Below are 25,591 nucleotides of genomic sequence, written 5' to 3' on the forward strand. Positions count from 1 at the left end.
CATTTGACATGACTGACAATTTGCAGCTCTGGTCTCGGCATTTTACTTTACCGGGCTCGAGAATTGGTTTTGAATGTGTATGAACTAAGTCATATGTGAAATTGCGTAAATTTCGTAACTTTTTACTGTATATCACTAACTAATCACTAATATGGTTTACATTTGATCCTTAATAAATATACATACTAACCTGTTGCAACCATCACCATCAAGTTCGTCAATTTGCTATCATCAGTATTAAAAATTTAGAATCACCGTATATGTTTTGTATGTGAATTCAGCTTCAAATTATGACAAAACTATTTGAGATAAAAAAAACAAAATAGATCATTCAACTCGATAATGTGATTTCTGTAACTCTATGTAGCTGGAAAAAAAATATCAACGAATTTTAGCCATCCTGTGCTGAATCAATATTCATTAAGGAATAAACTTATTGAATACAAACCGATGGAAAGTGTGCACCATTTCTATCGGGTGCACCCTTTAGTTCTCGACCAGTGCAAAGTTGCACTCGACCTACATTTTAAGTTTAATAGGTTTTAAAAGATGCGGGCGGTCGCTCGGAACGGTCATTTGCTCCGCATTATTGCCGTCTTTCCGCAGGGCCAGTGATAATAAAATCAAACTGTATCCGCTTTTGTACGTAATCAGTGTGAACAATAACCATCGATCCTTCGTTTATTTTCTCGTAAAATGCGTTCATTGAATTTTTGTACATTAAAGATGCGAGATGGGAACAGCCATAAATATACGTGTTTGTTTTTATGTAATGCTATTTTTGTTTGTTTTGATTTCATCCTCTCGGTATTACTATCACAATCATTACATACAAGGTGCACAAGGGTTCAAAAGCGGCATCCTTTTGCTTCATAGTTTGAATGACCATTAAAAACAATATCACTACCGTACACAAATACAACTGTTTTTTGTTTGTTTTGATTTCGTTCGAACATTTCAATATAGTTTATTACTTCTAATTTATGTCAATGTTTGCTCATTGTCAGTGCATCCATTCAATGGATGTTGCTATCCTCCTAACACCACGTCAACATCAATTTTAACAATAGCAGCATCGACGTGCCGCCACAACGATATTCGGATTGAAGGGAGACGGAATTTACAACAGTTCGGAAGTTACCCTCCGCAGTCAAGTTTGGAATTGTTTCTTCATTCGTTTCGAATCAAGCTTATAGGTAGTCAGTCGTCCTTTGCTAATTTCTTCAGTTCCAGAACGTCCACTAAAAGCTTTTCAGGGACGAAGGGAGATTACTGTGGGGTGGGTAGAAGCCTCTTAGTTCCGTTTGGTCGGGCACCGATAGTTCTGATTCGAAAATTACTCAAAAGAGAAATTACTTTTATTACAGCTTTTATTGGATGGGAAAATTTAATTGAGACTCTGCAGTAAATGTTGGAACAAAAAAAGGAAAACTAAAGCCGATTTAAACAAAAAATCGTCTAGGTATTGTGCACAGTTTAGTTCTTTCTCAAACTACAATTTTCAACTATGACGAATGTCAACTTTACAAGCTTTTAAGTTTCTAAATTACCTATATATTTCTAGCATAATTTGAAAATCTCACGTTTCCGCCGAAATATGTGCTCTTTTGAATAAGCTTCACAATTTCCAAACAATTTTCGTCGACACCGGGCAAGGTTTCCACAACGTATTATATTTAAAACCGCCGAAATCATGTGATTGGGCATCAAAAGATTCGTGGCAATGATTTCGAAGGTTTAAAGGGCTCAATATAGTGAAACTATGTGCAAACCAATGCCATCGATCTATCGCTTGCCAGAGCACGGAACTACGAGGGTTTGCCGCCATGACATCCTGAGTTTAGAAGTTTTGATGTATCCTGCAAAAAAGCTGGAGTTGAAGGAACGAAAAGTTTCACTTTTTTTCAATCTGGCTCCCCGTTGACATAGCACGGAACAACTGAAATAGGGTACTTCATCGCTCTGTCAATCAGAGTTTGGAAAATTTTACAAAATTTCGAAAAAGGGTTTCAGGCGCTTTCGTTAGAATGGTGTTTTTATTCGTCTTCTCTGACCAGTTTTTTTTTGCTTCGAACAACACACGCATAAACATGCACTTTTGCTATGTCAATAAAATATTTAAGATATTCATTTTCTTGTCTGTTTGCAATGTCCACACTCTCTGTGGCTTATAATTGGTTTTGTCATATTTTTCTCTATGAGTATGTGCTTTTGAATAATTTATTAATTAAATATGTTCATTTTTGCTTTTATTTCTAACGTTAATGATTGTACAACTGTTAGTTCTCTTTCGTTATGATTAGTTCTTCTTGTTTCCAGTCTCTTTCTACTATATTGTTTACAAATTACTCCGTTTTTTCTCTCTAAAAGGTTTCGCTAACGGGTTGGTTCTGTTAATTATCGGGAACTGTGTAACGCCGAACACTTTGCAATACAAATCCTGGCTATTGAATGATTACGTTGTTCTCAAAATGTGACCCGCATTGTCCGTATGGATGATTCTTTTCTTGTTTATTTTCGGATGAATGCAACTGAAAAGGTTGATTATGTATTTCTGCAAGCGGATGTTTCGCTGCCCCGAACGGGTTCTATTTAAATGTACTGTATTTATACAAACATAGCAAACAATCGATTCGTTTCAGTTTCCGGAAGCAACGGTTTCGCAGAAACGATAGCGCGGAACGGTGGTTGGTATCTGACAGTCACAGAAATTCCCATTGAGCAATTTGACGTCTCTATTATGCACACCGCTGTAGTGTATACGGATATTGTGGGGTTCAATCTTACACTGACAAAAAAAGATTCATCAGTTCCATTATTATACATTGCGGAAAAAGCGCTTAGAACTTCATCAGTTTAGAACTTATCAAAAAAGCTAAAATCAGTTCTATAACGAGTCGAGTATTTTCATAAACAGTTTTATGACATGCTTACTGTTCTCTAGGCATTGTATGATTTTTCGTTTCAAATATATATTCATGCGCTCGACAAAATTCACTGGGTATCTTCGACAAACTCACACTAGTATTAACCACACTACCACATTCACCAGTGGATTGGACAATGGCTACTGACAGCCTTTAACTGCTGTTTCGCAAGCGTTCACATTTTTTCCCGCTAGGCGCAGCCTACTGTTCATGGAGGAGGGATGCGATTGGAATGTGGTTTTGAAGCGTTGCAGTTATGCTTGAAAAAAATCACAAATTAGTCCGCACCAGCCATATGACATTGATATAGTACACCGATTACGTTAACGCCTTTCGTGTTTCGAATAGACCTGTGCGCCGATCAAAATTGTCAACATCTGCGGCTAAAGCGTCTTTTTAACCAGCGGCGGCGAATCGGTGACGCCATTTCCTGAAAATATCAGCGGCGAAGGCGGCGCAATTCGGCGTAATGAATTATAAACATATTATTAATTTTAATATTGATTCACACAGGAAAATTTTTCTATTTTATTTTTTCTCGACCTACAATCAACGATCCTAATGTTTATCCATTAAAGCCAACGTAGTTAATAGAGATGGTAAATGGTTTCAAATGCAGCGAACTAGAGAATAAATTAGTGATAGGCAAGCGCTCACGAGCCGTTCATTTAAACCGACTCGTAGCAATGAGCGAACGAACCACGGCTCTTCAGAATTGAACCGAGGCTCTCAAGAAGAGCCTTGGCTCTCAACATGAAAAGATAGCCAAGCTGCGAACCGTGGTTCATCCGTGCTGGCGCCCAAATTTGACAACCGTGGCCTTCTAACGACGGTTCGACTGTAGCTTGCGTTGTTGTTTAAACGATGATGTTTTCTAATGAAGCTGTCAAAAATACATAGGAACATTTATTCTCCAGTGAATTTCGGAAAAATTCTGTTGTAATAGGAGAAGAAACATATTTTTTTTCAAATGGAATGTGAAACGCAACTTTAGATCACTCAAATACCGCTCACGTATCTCCGTGACTCTCACACTCACTCTCTCGAACTGCTTCTCCATATTGACGTTTATTGAAAAAGAGCCATTGAGCCGTTCAATTGAACCGGCTCTTACGAAAGAGCGTTCGGTTCAGAGCCGCTAATTGAAATGAACCGTATTGCTAATCACTAGTTCTGATTAGTCTCACCAAGTAGAAGCCCTGTTATAATCAGAGACGGAATTCCGGTGAAACTCTCAACGGGTGAGCGCGTTGTATCGTGTTAGTCCGGAGAAAATTCAAGTATTTAGCAAGAAAAAGGATTTTTATCCGTACTTTGACGACTCGACGCAGCCACGCAGCGAAATTTTCGCTTGTAAAGACTGTCCCAGAAAGTATGGACGCAACCAAAAACCGCTGCCATTTCGCAATGGTTCAGAATCTGTCAATTTTTATGGCTGCGTCCTGTTGTTTACACTCTTCACTAACCACTTGTGCAGTTGTTTATTCGTTTTCATTAGTTTGTTTCGAAATGCGTGGACTTTCAGCAGAACAACGTCGAAAAATTGTGTACAAATGGTGCACAGAACGCGGACTGTCACTGAGAAAGATAGCAAAAATGGAACGAGTAAGTGAAAAAGCCGTGCGAAATGCAATCAGGAAGTTCGGTGAGGATACCACCTTTGAGGATATACCGAAAACGGGTCGAAAAAAAGGTCCTGCTAACCCTCAGTTTGATAAACGTATACTGAAGCCGTTCGAGCAAAAGAAGGAGGTTTCAGTTCGGGATGTGGCCAAAAAAGTGGGCACTTCGAAGTCAAATGTTTTTCGTGCTAAAGAACGTTTGAATCTTCGAACCTATAAGAAGCAGAAATAACCAAAACGTTGTCCGAAACAAGAAGCATCGATCAGGCTGAGGGTTCGAAAGCTGTACAATACGATTCTTGCTGGAAATTTGAACTGCATAATTATGGACGACGAAACCTACGTGAAACTCAATTACAAATCCTTGCCGGAACCACAATATTATACGGTGCGCGAAGGGCAAGTGGTAAACCCGTCCGAGAAATCGATTGAAGTCGAAAAATTTGGTAAGAAAGCCATGGTCTGGCAAGCAATTTGTAGCTTCGGTAAGATTTCGAAACCCTTCATCACCACTGCGTCAATGAACAGCGAAATATACATCAAGGAATGTTTACAAAAACGACAACTACCCATGATTCGAAGCCACAAGGATCCTGTTGTCTTCTGGCTAGATCTTGCTTCTTGCCACTACTCGAAATCAACGGTAGAATGGTATACTACCAAAAATGTCACTTTCGTCCCAAAATACATGAGTCCACCAAATTGCCCGCAACTTCGACCAATTGAGGAATTTTGGGCATTAACGAAGGAATAAGAAAACATGTTTCAGCAGCTGAAACCATTCAACAGTTCGAAAAAGATTTTAAACAAGTGTCAGAACTTGTGGCCAAGAAGTTTGTACGGAATTTAATGAGGAACGTTCGCAAGAACGAGCGCCTGCTAGTCTACAATGGCTAAGTAGCAAATGTTGAGAATAATATTCTGTTGTCGAATAAAATTTGAATATCTAACACTTGTGAATTATTTACATCGAAATCAAAGTGCGTCCATACTGGGACAGGCTTTAGTCCAGTGAAAAGAAAGTCCATTGATCTAAACACGAAATAGTTTTATCTGCAGACTCGATCTAATTACTTTTCATTTCGTTGCGCTTCAATTTCTTATCAGTTTCGTACACAGGTTTTCAATAACTATCTATGGCGAAGTGCGGATGGAAGACAATATCGTGAACCGAATTGATTGAAGACCCCTCTTATACAGAGTAGAGCGCCGTGAAGCCTACGACTGATCGGGAGGAGTGCGATAAAAGCATGCGCCAAGCTCAATGAGTCAATTCGTGAACTATGAATCCGCCAAAGAACCATTGCATTAAAACAAATATACTACATATCAATATGGATCACCCTTGCGGTTCACGAGGGACATCACAGTAAAGTGCGGTGGCAAAAAGGTTACTAATACACTACAATTTTTTTTAATGCACATATGACAGTTTTTCCAATCAGTACACTGAACCAAACAACTCCAAATATATGAAATATTGCTCGATATACACTGCCCAAAAAAATAAGCTGTTAATTTCTTGATTTGAAAAATTACGGTTACGGTGATATAAATATACAGGGTCCGGCACTCGAAGTGTAACCAATTAAAAAGGCCATAAATTCAGTTTGGAAAATTACTTTTACTTAATTCAATGTACAAAATGTGTAAAAATAATACAAAATTCAGAATCAATTCACTTTTGCTCGATATGACCACCTTTTGCCTTGACTTGATGACTTGAGAGAGCGAAGGAGTTGCTTCGTTTGGCCGAATGTGACTTGCAGGTGTTTTGGCCCACTCGCGGACAATAACTTTTTTCAGCGCCTTGAGACTGGTGTATCTTTTAGTTCGGACTTTGCCTTCCAAAATGGCCCAAAGAGAATAATCCATTGGATTCGCATCTGGTGAATTCGAGAGCCATTGTGTCGACGAGATGAAGTTAGGAACGTTGTTTTTCAGCCATTCTTGGTTCACTCGAGCTTTGTGAGACGGTGCCGAGTCCTGGTGAAACGTCCATGGTCTGCCACCGAAATGTTTGTCTGCCCACGGCTTCAAAGCAACCTCCAGAATACTTTCCCGATAATCGCCCTTATTCTGAATAACGTCGTATCGTTTTTTCGCTCGTATTTCATTTGTATTCCCCATAACGCTAGCAAAATCAAAGGTAGCTATGATTCGATAGAACCACATTCGATCGAAAAATCAATACGTCGTTATTCAGAATAAGGGCGAATATGTCGCATTTACCTTGACGCCAGGCTCGATGAAAACGATTGGAGAGCGCCCATCTGCGGTTACAGCGGCCCAAACCATTATCTGTTGCGGGTGCTGCCTCCTGGTGGCCAATCGATGACTCAAATTCTCGTATGAACGGTCGGTCAAGTAAACCCTATCGTTTTGACAGTTTACGAATAGCTCAATTGGAAAAATTTTCTCGTCAGAAAATACAATGTTCGGAAATTGACCGCTTTCGGCCAAACGAAGCAACTCCTTCGCTCTCTCAAGTCATCAAGTCAAGGCAAAAGGTGGTCATATCGAGCAAAAGTGAATTGATTCTGAATTTTGTATTATTTTTACACATTTTGTACTTTGAATTAAGTAAAAGTAATTTTCCAAACTGAATTTATGGCCTTTTTAATTGGTTACACTTCGAGTGCCGGACCCTGTACAATATCACTTACACTTATGCGTCCTGTGCACCGGCAGTACAATATCAGGTTGTTTAATAAATAAAAAAAGCTTCAAAACAAAATAAAACCAAACAATTTAGTATATGAATAAACCGTAATTCGCCTCAACGAGAGCTATCAATTGAAGTAAAAGTAATTAGCATAACTTAATCTTTTGCTCACTGTATTGCACTTATCATACTATTTACCAACATTTTTTCAGTTTTAAACAAACTTTCTATTTGTCGAATTTTTGAATGGTTCGTCTGTTGAATGAAATTCAAATACTTTTTAGAAAATAAATATCGAAAATTTAAATTTAGACTAAAAGTTTAAACTATTCGCAAAACAGTTCACAGCAAGGGGTGGATTGCTTAGTATATGCACTTTTAATTTATAGACAATTTATAAAAACGACAATTTTCTTTTACATTCCAGCTTTCTCTGAGAGAAAAGATATTGGGCCGTATGAATAAAATGTAGTAAAGTCTGTTGTTTGTAGTATCTTCTCAAAAACAAAGTCCACAGAGTATAACGGGGTTTGGTATGAATAGAAAACAAGTTCGAACATGCACGGCTAAAATTCCGATTCAAGAAATGAGCAAAACGTCATGATTTGTGGATAATAGTATATTTTCATGTTATGATAATACACCATGATTAAAAGTTCTTGGATCATGATCCATTTGAACTGATTTCGTTGAAATTTAGCGTAATGCATTTGACGTTGTTGGGTATAACTTCAGGCGTGTTTCTGCTACGATGGTGATCAATGCAACATAAATTCAGGCGTTATGTTTCAAAATATGAAGATTCTAAATATAAATTAAATGGAATGGTGAGGAAGTGTGTGGCGTATTGTTTGTATGATTTTAACTAATATCTCAAATAATGTACATTTGAATAGCAAAACAGTGAAAAGCACAACGAATTTCTTTTAATCTGAAACATCAACAATTTATATATGTTTTTGAACAACCACGACACCTAAAATAAAGTGTTAACTTGCGTTCATTGCTTCAGATTTGATGTTTTGTTTCAGAATTTAGAAAACATAAACGAACTGCATGAAAATACACGTGTGAATCAAATACTTGCAAATACCGCGAATGGATTTTTCCTTTTTACCTTTTTTTATATACCAATCGATTCAGCTCGACGAACTGAGCAAATGTCTGTGTGTGTGTCTGTATGTGTGTTGTCAACTAAGAGGTCGAGATCTCAGAGATGGCTGGACCGATTTTGATCAAACTAGTCGCAAATGAAAGGTCTCCCCGTCACCCAGAACGCTATTGAATCGTTTTGAGATCGGATGTTTACTTTTTGAGTTATACGAAGTTTTATGTCAAAATTTTCAGATTTTTGACAGTATCTGTCACAATTGACCTTAAAAACAGAATATGTTTTCAGACTTAGATTCCGCACGGTAATAGCTATCCAACAAGCCATAGATTGTTAAAATCCGTCCATTTTTAACGGAGATATCGAATTTTTTGTGTAAGCGACTTTTCCCCCATATTCCAGCAGTAGAAGTTCTGAGCCCTGTATGGCAAAGAAAGGCTTGGGAGCAACGTAAAACACGATTGTTTATACTGTTACATACAATAGTTTCTAAGTACCAAAAAGACTGTGAACAGCATTATTTTTCATGACATTTTGCCTCGGACCAATTTTAGCACGGTTCGTTTTTGGCAACATAATCGTTCGAATATGACATATTGGAAAGATGGCAATACTTCCGAATTCTGAACAATTTCATAATTATATTGATTTAAACTGCTTACAGCAATAAATGCTGGAAGAACAAAACACCCATACACCATTTGAATCAGTTCGTCGAGATCAGCAAATGCGTATGTGGTAAATAATTTCACTCAATTTTTTACCTTATTTTCGAAGATGACTCAACCGTTTTCTACAAACTCAGATTCATATGAAAATTCGTATGCTACTAAACAAGGTTCCTGAATTATGTTTGGATCCGACTTCTGGTTCCGGAACTACAGGATGATATGTGAAACATTTCGTAAATTGTGTAACTTATTTTCCTCGTAGATGGCTGAACCGATCTAAGATTCAAATGATATTTAAGAATCATCTAAGATTTGCTGATTTGAATAGTCGACAACCATATAAACTTATTTCAGTTTTAGTGGTATTCAGTTTTCGATTCGGAAGGCACCCAACAATTTAACTCGTACTACGATTTCTCAAAGATGTCTATACTGATTTTTAAACATATTGAAACAAATATAAACTAATCAGGTGAATTTGTCTGACTTCGGCTACACCGATTTTCGAATTCCGGCTCCAGTATCGAATCGTTTCTCAAAGCTCAATCGTTTTCTCAAATAAAGCCAAATCGAATTTCAGAAAAAAATTCAAATTAAAATAAACTTATAGTCCCACACAAAATGAATTAATTTTATTCAATGCTGACTTCCGATTCTGGAATTACAGGAGGATGAATTTTTAAAATTCAAACCGATATAGAAGATGATAATCCCGAAAAGCTTGAAAGTTGGACTCAAAACTATTGCAATTTATTCGTCATATGGCCATACGAATCGGTTTGGTTTATGCTGGTTCCTGAATACCGGCTCTGGAAGTACCTTAAATTACCGTAAATTCTAAAGTGGAACTCACTTCGACATATCATGAAAAGTTTAATCGATTGTAACCTTTTTAGATAGAGTAATGAGTGATTAAAATGTCAAATTGCAGCTTAAAACGACGGTCATTAAAATAATGTCATGAAAACCGAAGAATATTCATGAAAAAACACATGCGGATTGATAAAAAAAGGTATCATCTCACTGATAGGTGGATTAAGCACGTTTTTGTTTTCAAAACATCCTTCAAAAATCGTCTTTTTTGAAATATTTAGGTGAATCAATACAGCTTGTGTTCTTATACCTATGAAACAAATTAATCAAACTGGTTGAACAAAAAAAATCTAATTTTCGTTAGATGGCGCTCCTGATTTACAGTCGAAATTATTTTTCGGTTTACGTTATCTCTCGGAAGAATACATTCAGATATATTAATTCAAAATGTAAAATTTATTATGTCAATTTGTAATTTTTAACCATTAATCTATTAAACAATCCATTGCATCACGTGAGGCAGAGGGTTCAAAGTGATATCCGGATATAAAATTGGAGTTACGAGCTTTATAAGAAATACATTCCTCAAGTAACGCATTTTTGGACCATGATTAATTTTCATGGGAGAAGACTTATTGCTTATGGTTTCATGAGAAGTTAAAATGATTGGTTTCATGATTTTCTAATCATGACAGCAGTAACGAATTTCTTTCCGTGTGTAGTTAATGCTACTGCCGAATTTAAGCATTTACTGCATACCGTATCGACACAGAACCGGAAAAGCTGGCCTAAGCATACACAAATCAAGAAACGTACTTACATCTGTAAAAATGCCACTTTTTTAATTTCTGTACTTCACTTTATCAGCAAACATACGAGTAGCAACCTCTAGAGCTACCTACCGAAAACTTGTAGTAAATGCTACAGTTTGTAGCATGTTTTGACAGGAACGTGATCCACACGTAGCATTTACTACCGAAATTCAAGCATGCTAAGTTTTATTCATACGGCCCAATGTGCAGCTAATTTAAATTCAATATCATGAACGCAATGAAAAAAATATCGCAATCAATGTAACCGTTCATTTCATTTTAATTTTGTTCTATACATCAGAAGTGATCTTCACAGCCTATAGATTTCGTCTTTTCAGCACTATTCATAACATTCACGAGCAATGTTAAATACTACTTCATAACTCTTGAAAGTGAAGAAGATAGGTCTAAAAAAGCGTAATTCTACATCATTCATAGGCGAAATTTACTTTCGTCAGAAAAAAACACTTTTAAATATGAAAATGTTCACACCTCTATGTAGGCATCATGCTCAATTATTTTAGACATTTCACTTCTGGGTGCACGCTAAACGCAAACTTTTAAACATGACTGAACTAATAGCCTTTTCTGTCACAAGATGGTGTTACTGTGATGTCTTTTCCGATTAGCATTGAATTCGTTAAAGTGATCCATATTGATATATAATTTATTTGATTTAAACTAAATTATTTATTTGAAGCAGACATTGTATTCGGTCAGAAGTCGCAGACCTACAACCAAAAACTACCTGAAACTATAAGAAATTGAAACGATTAGTCGATTTTTTAAAACATTTAAATATGACTTGGATTGGTGTTAGAGTGAACACACCCTTAACAAGGTAATAAGTTTAGATATTCAATGTAATACTGAAAAATATATCAATTTTTAAGAATTTTAAGAGTTCCATGATTTCACTAGCAACGTTACAACGTCTGGCAACCACATTCAATCGTATCCCTCGCCCTGGCAATTGTTTAACCTATTGTTTCGATTTTTTACCTAGTATATACAAATTATCCTATTTTTTTATACAAAACATCACAATCAATTGCCCCTTTCACCACACCCACACCCCCAGCTGAAAAGTAATCTTACCGCATATGTCGCACGCCCATGTTCCGCGTCCGCCGGAGGCTGTGCCTCCGACCGCACAGTATCCGCTTGAACGCATGACGGAACTCCGGACTGAAGATGGTGTAGATGATTGGGTTCAGCGTGGAATTGAAGTATCCCAACCACAGGCACACGCTGGTCACGATCGGGCTGATGTCGCAACCGGTGCACGTTGGCAGTAGGATGGCGATGATGAAGAACGGCAGCCAGCAGCACACGAACGCCCCGGTTATGATCGCCAACGTTTTGGCTGCTTTCCGTTCCCGTTTGGAATCTGTCGCAGCCTGGGAGCGTTTCTTCATGAACGATGGTTTCACCGACGAACAGGAAGCGCCCGTTGACGGGTAGGCCGTCGAAATGTCCGCCGTCGGTGGATCCGCCTCGATCCGGTCCCGCTCGATACCGTTGCCTAAGCTGGCCTTCTCCGGGCTGGTGTTCGCCGACGACACGTTGGTAAAGGCCGTCGTTGTTTCGCTGATCGTCGGCAGCGGACGACCGATAACGGCCACTACGGCCGCCGCGATGCCACCGGAACCACCGACAACGTTCGCCGTCGGGCCTCCGATCGCCTTCTGCTGCGCTGCAGTTACCTTCCAGCGGAAACCAATCGATGTTAGTGCCATACATGAAGCTTTTGCCAAGGGTTCAGGATGGGTCTGAGCAGCCTAATGGGGCACGTATACAATATATACGCACTTAAAGTGGAATGTCATAGGAAGGCTTGTTGTTGTTTGTTTAGCACAGCGTGTGAAAGTGATGAGTTTGAGAGGATGATGAGGTGATGAGAGAAATACAATGAGCGGCAATAAGAGATGGTGTTAGGTAGGATAGTTGAAAATGAGTTGAAGAATCGGTCTTCTGACAGGGAGTCTTCAATCAGGGAACTTTTTGTTCTTGTCAAATGACCGATCATAGTATTGGTTTGATGCAAATAGGTTGATAGAATAATTTACATGGAAAAGACATGCAGCTAGCTAACTACAAATCATGCACGTACAGTAGCATTACGAGCATTGGCTATTGTTCAGTACACACACATTCATTACTAATATTTTGTATATAGTTGCTTCATGGATTAAGGAGTAAGAGTCTTTGCAAGCGTATAGGTAATGGCAACAATGTGTGCATAAAAACTAATTCTGGCGTTTTTTTCTGGATTTTAATCAATAAATCTTCCATACGGCTGCAAAATGAACCAATCAGTTCATTCTGCTTAAAATTGCAATTCAAGAAAAGCGAGAATCTTAGTCTAAAACTCTTCCGTTTTCCTTGAAACTGCTCGAGAAAAATTATTTCAGTTTCAGCTTATTTCCACTAACACATTTGATTAGCAACAAACACATCCTTATAAGGATTTCCTCTTGCAGAAATTATTGCGATATAAAGATTTACGTTCCGTCTATAAGTAATCCCGCAAAATAGGAACCTTCTATTTAATTTAATTTTTCCGGAAAACTGCTTTTGTAACAGAAAATATTTAGTTTTGTTTATTTTGTGTAGCGCAATCTAATATAAATGCATTGAAGCAGTGTTGCTAACTTTTTTAATAGGTAAATAAAATCTACATTTATGAAATGTAAGCAATTTTCCATCAAACGTTGGTGAAAAATTGATCATAACTGATATTTCATCCAAAATGTCAGGCTTAACATTTATTTGAGAATAGGGTAACAGAGGTATTTTGGCCACTTCATATATTTTGGCCCACCTAACAAACTTTATCGATTTCATCGGATTTTATCGATATTAAGTAACTTATTTTGCATCAATTTGAAGCTAATCACATTAAATTACCTATTGCGGAAGGGGTTTATAAATATAATACAATATTTGGTGGATATTTTTATAAAGTGGGCCAAAATAAAATCAATCCTAAAGTGGGCCAAAATACCTCTGTTACCCTACATTATTGTTGAAAAAGATTGTTTGAAACCTATCGTGACTTCAGAGTGACTTCATTCTGATGAACCCTTTGCACTCTATATATGAATACATAGATCTATGACATACGTACCAAATACAATGTACGTAATACACAAATTACCAACACAAGTTCATTTCGTTTACTCTTGATCCTTAAGGGCTGAGGCCAGTGTGTTTTAGGGTAATTTAGAGGGCTATTTTCACGCTTCAAATCTGATTTTCGCAGAAACGGTGACGAATATCAAAAAACCTAACTGACAATCTTTTAGAAAATAAGTTTAGATTATTCTGTGAAAATTTCAGAATGATTCATTGACTTTAGCGGTTGGGAAAGTCTTTTTTTCTGAAGGAAGAATTGCTTAGCTGAAAACGCCGTCTTTCAACTTGTTCATTGAATATCTCGCCCTCAGAAGCATGGATCAAAAATCTACACCCAAACCTCCGTTTACGAACACTTTTTATACGTTACCTCTTTTTACGTACCTCTTTTTACGAACCAAATCCCAAATAACGTAATCTTTTTTTACGAACCAAATCCCGAATAACGTAAACTTTTTTTACGAACCTACTTCGTAAAAAGAGGTTTTGTCATTCATCGAAAGCGATTTCCGACTCCATGGAAACTACTACAATATGGGTATTTTTGGAACGGGTTTAAAGAGTAGATTCCGGAAAATGATGTTTGAAGTATTTTGGAAATCCAAGATGGCGACTTCCGGTTGATTGATATTCCTCGAAAACTCTTACAATATGGGTATTTTCGGAACGGGATTAATGAGTAGATGTCGGAAAATGATGTTTGAAGTGGTTCTGAAATCCAAGATGGCGACTTCCGGTTTGTTGATATTCCTTGAAAACCCATACAATATGAGTATTTTCGGAACGGAATTGATGAGTAGATGTCGGTAAATGATGTTTGAAGTGGTTCTGGAATTCAAGATGGCAACTTCCGGTATATCGATATTCCTTGAAAACCCTTGCAATATGGGTATTTTCGGAACGGAATTGATGAGTAGATGTCGCAAAAAGATGTTTGAAGTGGTTCTGAAATCCAAGATGGCGACTTCCGGTTGATTGATATTCCTTGAAAACCCTTGCAATATGGATATTTTCGGAACGGTACAGTGTTTTAAAGGAATCTCACCTCAAATATAATTTTCCGACATCTACTTTTAAATCTCTTTCCGAAAGTACCCATATTGTAAGGGGTTTCACGGAATATCAACAAACCGGAAGTTACTGTCTTAAATTTAAGAGCCACCTCAAATATCGTTTTCTGACAACTACTCATAAATCCCCCTCCGAAAATACCCATATCTTAAGGGTTTTCAGGGAATATCAAGAAACCGGAAGTTGCAATCTTGAATCCACCTCAAACATTGTTTTCTGACATCTACTCATCAATTCCGTTCTGAAAATACCCATTATGTAAGGGTTTTCAAGGAACATCAACAAATCGGAAGTCGCCATCTTGAATTTCAAAACTACCTCAAACATTGTTCTCTGACATCTACTCATCAATCCCGTTCCGAAAATATCCATATTGCAAGGGTTTTCAAGGAATATAAAAAACCGGAAGTCGCCATCTTGGATTTAAGAATCACCTCAAACATTGTTTTCTGGCATCTACTCATCAATCCCGTTCCAAAATTATCCATATTTCAAGGGTTTTCAAGGAATATAAAAAACCGGAAGTCGCCATCTTGGATTTCAGAACCATTTCAAACATTGTTTTCTGACATCTAGTCATCAATCCCGTTCCGAAAATATCCATATTGCAAGGGTTTTCAAGGAATATAAAAAAACCGGAAGTCGCCATCTTGAATTTAAGAATCACCTCAAACATTGTTTTCTGACATCTACTCATCAATCCCGTTCCGAAAATATCCATATTGTGAGGGTTTTCAAGAAATATCAACAAACCGGAAGTAGCCATCTTGAATTTTAAAACTACCTCAAACATTGTTTTCTGACATCTACTCATCAATCCCGTTCCGGAAATATCCATATAGCAAGGGTTTTCAAGGAATATAAAAAACCGGAAGTCGCCATCTTGGATTTAAGAATCACCTCAAACATCGTTTTCTGACATCTACTCAACAATCCCGTTCCGAAAATACCCATATTGTAAGGGTTTTCCAGAAATATCAACAAACCGGAAGTAGCCATCTTGAGTTTCAAAACTACCTCAAACATCGTTTTCTGACATCTACTCATCAATTCCGTTACGAAAATATCCATATTGCAAGGGTTTTCAAGGAATATAAAAAACCGGAAGGCGCCATCTTGGATTTCAGAACCACTTCAAACATCGTTTTCCTACATCTACTCATCAATTCCGTTCCGAAGATACCCATATTGTTAGGGGTTTTAGGCAATCTCAATAAACCGGAAGCCGCCATCTTGGATTTTGAAAAGAGCCCAAACATCATTTTCTTGCACTTAAGGACTATTCACACATTTCAGTTCCGTGGCGGTTCAGTGAAAGTGCCTTCAGTGCGACGTCAGTGTTCTTTTTTTTATCGGAACCCTTCCGTTCAGTTTCCGTCCTGTTTCCGTTCCGGCACAGTCAATGCAATGACATACCGACTTCAGTGAAAATAAAAAATATCGGTGACGAGAAATTTGAGTTTGCCGGACGGACGCTACACTGACGGCGAGCTGCACTGAAACAGCACGGTGCCGGATAGGTGTGAATGCGCGCATAGAAAACGAATGAAATAATATCAGTATCCGTGCACGGTGTCGTGCCGGCACTGATCCGGACCGGATATGTGTGAATAGTCCTTTACTCTTCACATCCGTTCCGAAAATAAACATATGATGCGCTTTTTCCACAATAATCACACAAAACTTTTTTTACGAAGTAAATTCCAAATAACGTAAACTTTTTTTACGAACCAAATTCCAAATAACGTAAACTTTTTTTACGAACCAAATCCCAAATAACGTAAACTTTTTTTACGAACCAAATCCCAAATAACGTAAACTTTTTTTTACGAACTACCTCTTTTTACGAACCCCCGTTTAGTTCGTAAATGGAGGTTTCGGTGTATCCTGACAATGTCTAGATAATTTAGTTTAGATGCGATTAAGATCCCAGGATTGGCTTCGAAATCGTAACACGAGATACTCAGAGTTGTCAGGTCGTTTATACAAACATATGTATGTATCCGGCGCAAAAATCTGTCTGTACTAATCTCCAAGGTCATGCGCTCACCCTTTGTCATGCCAACCCAAGCCAAGTAAAGCGGTAGACATCTGGACAAGTAGTGAATTATTTGTATTTTGGGAGAACATATCGACGTGAACATTTCACAGGTCACATAAACCAATGAAAGTTTCTCTTTGTTTATTTTCACTTCTGTTGATAATTCCTTCATTTTCACGTTTTCTTACAAAATATTCATGTAGAATGAAAGCCAATATTTCCATTTATCTAATAACATGTAAACAAAGAAAGTAAACAAAGAGAAACTGTCAATTGCTTTTAGGCCCATTTGAATTGTCGATATTTGTACACCGAAACCTCCATTTACGTAATAATCGGGACTTCGTAAATCGAATTATGACGTAAAAAAAGTTTACGTTATTTGGAATTGTTGTTTAATGGTCATCACCGCAAACAAACTGATATGGACGGTCATCGATTTTTTTCGGTGAAAATAATAACTAATCGGTGCGTTTAACCGGACGTTTCGACCTACTAAGGCGTGTAGTCATCCTCAGCGGCTATCTAAAAACATATATCTGTCAAGTAAGCTAATTCTAAACATTGAATTTCAACACTTAACTTACATGCTAATGACGTCTACACTACAACACTTCACATTTTCAACTGTCTTGTCTTTAGCGCTCTCTCTGTCTCTTATCTGTTTTGACTGTATAGAGGTTTTGAATTTTGTCAACTAGTCCGTTGTACGCTGATCTAAACTTTATCGAATCTCGTTGAAGTTTAAACGTGTTCGACTCTCCTCTAATTTTTATATAGAACATCTTAGCTGTTCAACGTGTGTCAGTTCGTTGTACTTCATCTAAAATTTTAACGTTCTCAAAATCAAAAACATGACCCTCATTTATACTGTGTTGAACTAAACCAGTATTGCCTATGCTTTTTGACTTGACATCTCTTTTATGCTGCTCTATACGTTTTTTTTTTAAATTGGCTAGTTTGGCCAATATATGACTTTCCTTTACATATCCCGCACGGTATTTCATAAACAACATTCGTTATACGGTCTATTGTTATTCTATCTTTTAGTTTACTATATACTGTTTCTTTAACTTTGTTAACTGTTCTAAACACTAACCTTATGTTGTATTGAGATAGATAACGTGCTAACTTTTCTCCTAGACCTGGTATACGAGGTCTGTTCAAAAAGTTCCCGGAATTTTTTAATTGCGCGCGTCTGGAGAGTCCGGTGGTCAAAATTTTTTTTTTATTGTGTTGGTACATATGTCCCTAATGTATGGTGAAATTTTCAGCTGTATTCATTGTTTACATTCTGTCTTGTAGCGGCTGGTGTAGACGTGTTTTTTTGAGCTCGGCGATTTTTGAATTGAAGAGTCAAAGAATTTGTATTAAATTTTGCGTGAAAAATTAAATAAAGTGTAACCAAGTGTGCGAAATGTTACAGAGAGCCTACGGTGAGTCTGCTATGGAAAAACAAGTGTTTACGAGTGGTATAAGCGTTTCCAAGATGGCCGCGAAGACGTTGAAGACGACGAACGCTCCGGTCGACCCAGCATGTCAATAATCGATGAAAATGTGGGAAAAGTGGAAAAAATGATTATGGATGATCGCCGAATCACTATAAGAGAAGTTGCTGATGAAGTTGGCATATCAGTTGGCTCATGCCATCATATTTTTTCAAATGTTTTGGGCATGAAACGAGTGGCAGCTAAATTCGTTCCAAAACTGCTGAATTTTGATCAAAAAAACAAACGCATTACCATCGCTCAGGAGCTGTTAAACCTCCTTATTCACCAGATATCGCTCCGTGTGATTTTTTCCTGTTCCCAAAGTTGAAGAGACCCATGAAAGGACAGCGTTTTTCATCGATTGAAAAGATAAAGGCAGAATCGCTGAGAGTGCTACAGAGCATTACAAAAAGTGACTATCAGGGGTGTTTCGAAGACTGGAAAAAACGCTGGCATAAGTGTATTTTATCTAGGGGGGATTACTTTGAAGGGGACCATATAGATGTAGACGAATAAATAAATATTTTTTTAGAAAAATGAGAATTCCGGGTACTTTTTGAACAGACCTCGTATATGGTGCGGATATGAATTTGGTGGCAATACTGTTATTGTTGTTCTGTGTTAACGAGGGATATGTAAAGGAAAGTCATATATTAGCCAAACTAGCCAATTTTTAAAAAAACGTATAGAGCAGCATAAAAGGGATGTCAAGTCAAAAAGCATAGGCAATACTGGTTTAGTTCAACACAGTATAAATGAGGGTCATGTTTTTGATTTTGAGAACGTTAGAATTTTAGATGAAGTACAAAGAACTGACACACGTTGAACAGCTGAGATGTTCTATATAAAAATTAGAGGAGAGTCGAACACGTTTAAACTTCAACGAGATTCGATAAAGTTTAGATCAGCGTACAACGGACTAGTTGACAAAATTAAAAACCTCTATACAGTCAAAACAGATAAGAGACAGAGAGAGCGCAAAAGACAAGACAGTTGAAAATGTGAAGTGTTGTAGTGTAGACGTCATTAGCATGTAAGTTAAGTGTTGAAATTCAATGTTTAGAATTAGCTTACTTGACAGATATATGTTTTTAGATAGCCGCTGAGGATGACCACACACCTTAGTAGGGCGAAACGTCCGGTTAAACGCACCGATTAGTTATTATTTTCACCGAAAAAAATCGATGACCGTTCATATCAGTTATTTGGAATTATCAACGTAAAAAAAGTTTTCCCTATGTATGTAAATTATTGGATATTTATAAAATAACGGATAACTATGGAACAAAATTTGTTAGTATTTGCAGAAAGGGATGTTCTAGGTAGCATAAATTTCCAAGATGGCGACTTCCGGTTCATCGTTATTCGTGACAAACTATCAGAATATGGATATTTTCAAAACGGGTTTGATGAGTACATGTTGGAAAACGATGTTTGAGGTGGTTCTGAATTCCAAGATGGCGACTTCCGGTTCATTGATATTCCTTGAAAACTCTTACAATATGAGTATTTTCGAAACAGGTTTGATAAGTAGATGCCGGTAAACGATCTTTGAGGTGGAATGTTGGAATCAATATTGTAAGGGTTTTTAAGAAATATCAATAAACCGGAAGTCGCCATCTTGAATTTCACAACCACCTTAAACATTGTTTTCCGACATCTACTCATCGATTCCGTTACGAAGAAACCCGCATTGTTAGGGGTTTTAAGCAATCTCAATAAACCGGAAACCGCCATCTTGGATTTTGAAACGAGCCCAAAGATCATTTTCTTGCACTTACTCTTGACATGCGCGGTTTCGACATTAATTACACAAAACTTTTTTTACGAAGTAAATTCCAAATAACGTAAACTATTTTTACGAACCAAATCCCAAATAACGTAAACTTTTTTTACGAACTAAAGCTTGCTTTAGATAGAATTGGAACAAAGACAATTGCCTGTATTTCAGTTATTTATTATTGAATTCAAGATCTTTTTTTATGCCAAAGTAGCGTTTTCTTCATACTTTTAAGTAAACATACGGATAAAATTATTCGTCACGGTTTCGATGAAATTCTCGATTTTTTCCTGTAACACGGCTCATTAGGCGGCGCACATCTTCTTCGTCCATCGTTTTAGCTGTCTGATTCCACCAGGTCGTCATCTGATTCATGTATTTGACAACCTTTCCCTTTGCGTTGAGTCTCCTCTTCATGATTGCCCAGTATTTCTCAATAGGGCGGAACTGGGGGCAGTTGGGTGGGTTAAGGTTTTTCGGAACAAACTGGACCCCTTTATCTGCATACCATTCTTGAACGACTTTGCTGTAATGACAGCTTGCCAAATCTGGCCAAAACATTACGGGATGGTCGTGGGATCGAATGAACGGCAAAATTTGTTTTTGGAAACACTCTTTTGGGTATAGTTCCGATGTCATTGTCTTATTTGTAACGAAAACTTTCGTATTTTTGCCACAACTGCAAATGCCCTGCCAAATCATAAATTTTCTTGCAAATTTGTCGGCAAAAACAAATTTCAATTTGACTGGAACGTTGCCCCGAGCCGTTGCCAAGTAAAATTTTTGACCTGGGATTTGCCCGAAGTCAGCCTTGACATAGGTTTCATCGTCCATCAGAAGACACCCTTCGAACTTGGTCAACACCTGGTCATATAGTTTCCGAGCACAAATTTTGACCACACTATGGTCCGATTTGGCTGCGTGCTCGATACGACTTGATTTCTTCCCGGAGTCAAGTTCTCCTCACGGTACTATGGGCAGCAACGAATTTTCTGACCAAATCACAGTCCGACAGATTGGGATTCCTTTTAATCGTCTTCAAAATCTTACCACGTAGTTTCCGGTCGACAGTTCCACTCCGACGATTGGCTTGAGGCTTCCGAATCGTCGTCAATGTTTCCTTTTACCGTTTGATAACGCGCCATACGGTATTTCTGGGCAATTCCAGCTGTTTAGCTAGCCTAGATGCATACCACAATGGATTTTCCAAATAACTGTGCACAATTTTTTCCCTTCTTTCGGCTTCCATGTTGATTGTTTACAAAGTACAGTCGATTTGCGGAATGTCAAAAATCATAAGTGAAGCTGACAAAATTCCCGACACGTGGGTGCCAAGAACTTCCATATCCGTCCACCAGGAGCGCCACAATATGAGCAAAAGTTTGTTCCGATTCTAAATGAAGCAAGCTTTACCTCTTTTTACGAACCCCCGTTTAGTTCGTAAATGGAGGTTTCGGTGTATTTTGTTCGTAAAAAGAGGTAACGTAAAAAATGTTTACGTAAACGGAGGTTTGGGTGTATTACGGTATAGAGATAAAAAATACGCTATACCTGGCAAGGTTGTCGTGTACGTTTTTTGCTCAAAACCGAAAACGAATGTGAGAGCTGATATGCTTCTTCAACACTTCCGAATATCAATAATCGATCATATCGATTGATTGTGTGAATTTTGTACTAAATTATGACATATTGGCGACACTTACATTACCGTACAAATAACGCTGAACAAATGAGAGTAAAACGATACAACTAACAATGCTATAGTTGTTTTTTTTTGCAGATTTACATATTCAAGGGAATTTTTCAATGGTTCTAAAAATCGATTGTTTCGAAAGATATTCTGCAATAAATTCCTGTACTACTGCACATCTTAACGGTGATGGATTTTAATATGTTCGAAAAACCATTCCTAACAAATCCAACATAAATAAAAATTCAGCAGCATTTGTACAATTCTCCACAACATCCACCTGCTACTTTGGTATGTGTGTGCCATTTCAATCGAACACACCCTTTACTGCTCATATTGTTACGGTTGAATGATAAATTTCAAGCTGTTTTCCGATCCGTGTTTGAATCGTGTTTCGATTTGCGAAGTGAGCGTACAAAATTGTTCGAGCATCTTTTCTTGTTCCGGCACCCGCACTGAAACATCTACACTACGCACCGGATGAGATGAAAAGCTGTTGACGTTAACAATACACGGTTAGCTAGTTTCAGGAAAAATTTGAAGTGATCATACAATTTTGTTCCACAGAAAAAAATGGTAAAACATAATTTCTGAGAAGTGCGATGTCATACAAACGTACTGTGGAAAAGAAAAGCTGCCTTCGGTTACAAAAGAGGGGTGCAGCAGAACAATTCTTTGCACTGACAATAACGGAAGTGATTCTTCAGATATACAAAGGTTTCCTCACAACCCCCATCATTGGAGCTCCGCTCGGGGGGGGGCGTTCTGCTCAAGCTTTCAAATACGTATATCGCTTTGTGTCACGAAAGCACCCTCCAGAAGAAAAACAGGATTGTTATTTTGGATCATTTGATTTTCCACCGGGGATTATCGGCTGTTCGGAAAATCGCTTCGCTCGGATCACTACGCAGAAAGTGTTCCTTCCCCACAGCAGATTATCAGTGGAACAGCTTTTCACCGGAAAGCGTACGAGAGGGTGGCTTGTATGTAGCATAAACAGTTCGTTACGGAACAATATTCGGTACATGAAAATTTAAGCTGGGCGGGCATTCAAGCGGTTAAAGGTGTAGATTATATCTTTGGGGTGTAAGGTAAATAACCGAATGGTGTTATAATATTAACAAGTGCTTTGCCACAAGTTTAGTAGTGTAGAGCGTTTTGGAATTTTGAGGAATTGATGTCAGTTGCATTTTGTTACTCTACCAGACTCGCTTCCATAACTTTAAACGACGAAGGTTTCCGATCCATTTGTTTTGCATTTAAACACAATATCCCTAATCAAGTGCAAATTATTTCATCACTATGGACAATGGCATCCTCTCGTTATCTCTCTATCGAACAATAAATCACGATACAATGGCGGTTCGAACCGGCCTCGCGGCATCTAATTGCATAATTGGGTACGGCATGGTTCTCCATGGTGCCGATGATGACCGTGATAACAACGATGTACATTGGGAACAATGGCACTTGACAACCCTTCCGTCAGAGTCATTCGGTGCCTGCAATGGTTCAGGTTCTGCGTCAGTCGATTGGACAGCCTAAGTACGGCGAAATGCCTGCCGAGAGAAAAAACAAGCACTGAGAAAACCTTCACCGGCAGTGATGAGAGACACCGTGGATTGCAGTCGTGAAGAGCTTGAGGCCTCATCACACGGGTCGACTTCCGAGAGTATAATTGAAAGCCTTGTCGACGGGAATGGGCGCGAAGCAAGTTTAATGAACATACCAACCTAGAAGTGTGCTGTTATTTTGCTTGCAGTAAACCCGGCTCGGTGCTGACTGACTACAGGGTAGAATAAGGATCATCACCGGAAGATGGAAGAGTCGAGATAGAGGCATGAATGTTGAAAATTTTAAAGAGAATTTTCCATCCGTCCATTCCGACTGAAACGTCGAGATAAGAAGATATTCTGTTTGTTGTTTTTTTAACTGTAATTAGCAATCAGGCTTTAATTAGAATCAATGCTTCTGGACTCCACTTACCTTAGGAAGCTGCAAAGATCAAACTTCCACGGTATGCAGTCGCATCGGATGGCAACAGTGGATTGTGATGGAACGAGTAAATGAGTTTTTTTATGGGCAACTGTATTTTAATTACTGCTGAGATAACAACATTCCCCTTCAAAATAATACCTCACGCGATTGGAATTCATCACAAATGAGTAACACTTGGAATTTAAGATAGAAAAGACAGGCGATAATGCGAGATACTGTAGGTAGCAATAATAAAGAAACACAAATCTAAGCTGGAATGCATGGATGAGAAAGTTTTTGTAATCGGAAGAAGTTGATTGAAATCACACAGCCTTCTTATTGTATGTTCGAGCCCCGACCTGGAAGGATTCTTTCTGTATTTTAAAATAAATATGATTAATAGTTGACAGAGAATATTTTTTATACTCGATCCAGAATCCAAGATGCCACTCGTCTATCAAAACTGCCACTTGTCTATCAAAACTGTAACTTGTAATGTCAAATTGAAATCTCTGAAAAAATATTTCGAACTGGCAACTAAGACTGAATTACTGTTGATTTCAAATAACAGTTACCTTCGCCTTAGTTACCGTTTTCCGTAATGAAATAAAATAAATCATTTTGATTCTAATTCAAATACTAGTTTTGCCGTGATAAACGGAAATATTTTGGCTATTTTTCTAGAGAGAATGAATTGATTAAGATTGCCCCAACATGTCTAAGAATTCGAATACGAAAACAATTTACTTGCGCTGAACGAATTTCCCATTGCGTTTCGATTATCTGACATTTAAAGAACCCACGTACTTAAATTTTTTTTTAAATTGTTGTTGAAAAATTAAGAGGTGAATTATCATAATGAAATTACCAGATTGCATGAGTATGGATTATAAAATAATGCCACACTTTATTTAAATAGTGTTCAATACAAAACTATTTATTTTACAATATGTTGGAATATCTCCAATGTGTGAAAAAAAAAATCACTCACGATACATGAATCTTGAATGTTTCGCCACTCAAAGGAATGGCGTTAGAAGTAATGGCATCCATGCCTCAAACCTGACTTGCAAGAGTAGTCCGGATAATTTATTAGGTGATTCAATGAGACTATATTCTTAGGAGACTGATACAAATTTGCATTGAACTAATATTTTTCGAATTTATGTAGTTATATACTAGCCAACTTTTTCACATTATCTGCCATAGTTTCCTATCGACCCAACGGACTCCTGAATAAGAATCTCCACACCCGCAAAATTAGGCATTCGAGAAAGATGAATTATTCACTGATCAGTTAATTCCCAACCGGAGTTATTCGCAATGAAAAGAAATTGGAGGGATCTCTTTTTTTTTGGTTTGACATGATTAGGGACAATGAATTCTGCATATGAGGTCATTGCTATTGGGGACTGATGTCATTTAGTTGATTGCTAACTTGGTTTTATATGATCCGAGAGAAAAACAAAATATATTTATCTGAGGATGCATAAAAATTTTGTAACACAAAATACTTAAAATTATTTAGTTTCAAAGTAATAATTGCAGATGTTTATGAAAAGATGCTCTCCGGAATTTAGGTATCCGAAGTTAATAGAGATTCATTTGATTTTACGTTTCGTCTTAGACTCATCAATGCGTACCAGTTTATGTTGAACTGCTACCTCCGACCTGACGGTTCAACATAAACCGCTAGGCGGACGTAAAGTTAAATTCAAATTCAAATACCGAACATTTTCGCTATTTACTGAATTAAATGTTAATTTATATTGATGATTCCTTG

At 37.7% G+C, this 25,591-nt stretch overlaps 1 protein-coding gene across 5 annotated transcripts in view; it reads right to left on the reverse strand.

The window, feature by feature from the left end:
* Positions 1 to 647: 647 nt before the first annotated feature.
* Positions 648 to 25,591, reverse strand: part of LOC131434636 (5-hydroxytryptamine receptor-like) — a 460,874-nt gene continuing 435,930 nt past the window's right edge. For 3 of the 5 annotated variants that reach the window (XM_058601566.1, XM_058601568.1, XM_058601567.1), the window contains one exon: positions 648 to 12,402. In XM_058601566.1, the coding sequence (XP_058457549.1) occupies positions 11,716 to 12,402 (687 nt within the window). In that variant the 3' untranslated portion in view covers positions 648 to 11,715. The remainder of the gene's footprint in view (positions 12,403 to 25,591) is intronic. The other 2 variants (XM_058601570.1, XM_058601569.1) reach the window with 1 other exon arrangement.

This window comes from Malaya genurostris, chromosome 3 (genome assembly GCF_030247185.1).
Source record: "Malaya genurostris strain Urasoe2022 chromosome 3, Malgen_1.1, whole genome shotgun sequence".
NCBI lineage: Eukaryota > Metazoa > Arthropoda > Insecta > Diptera > Culicidae > Malaya > Malaya genurostris.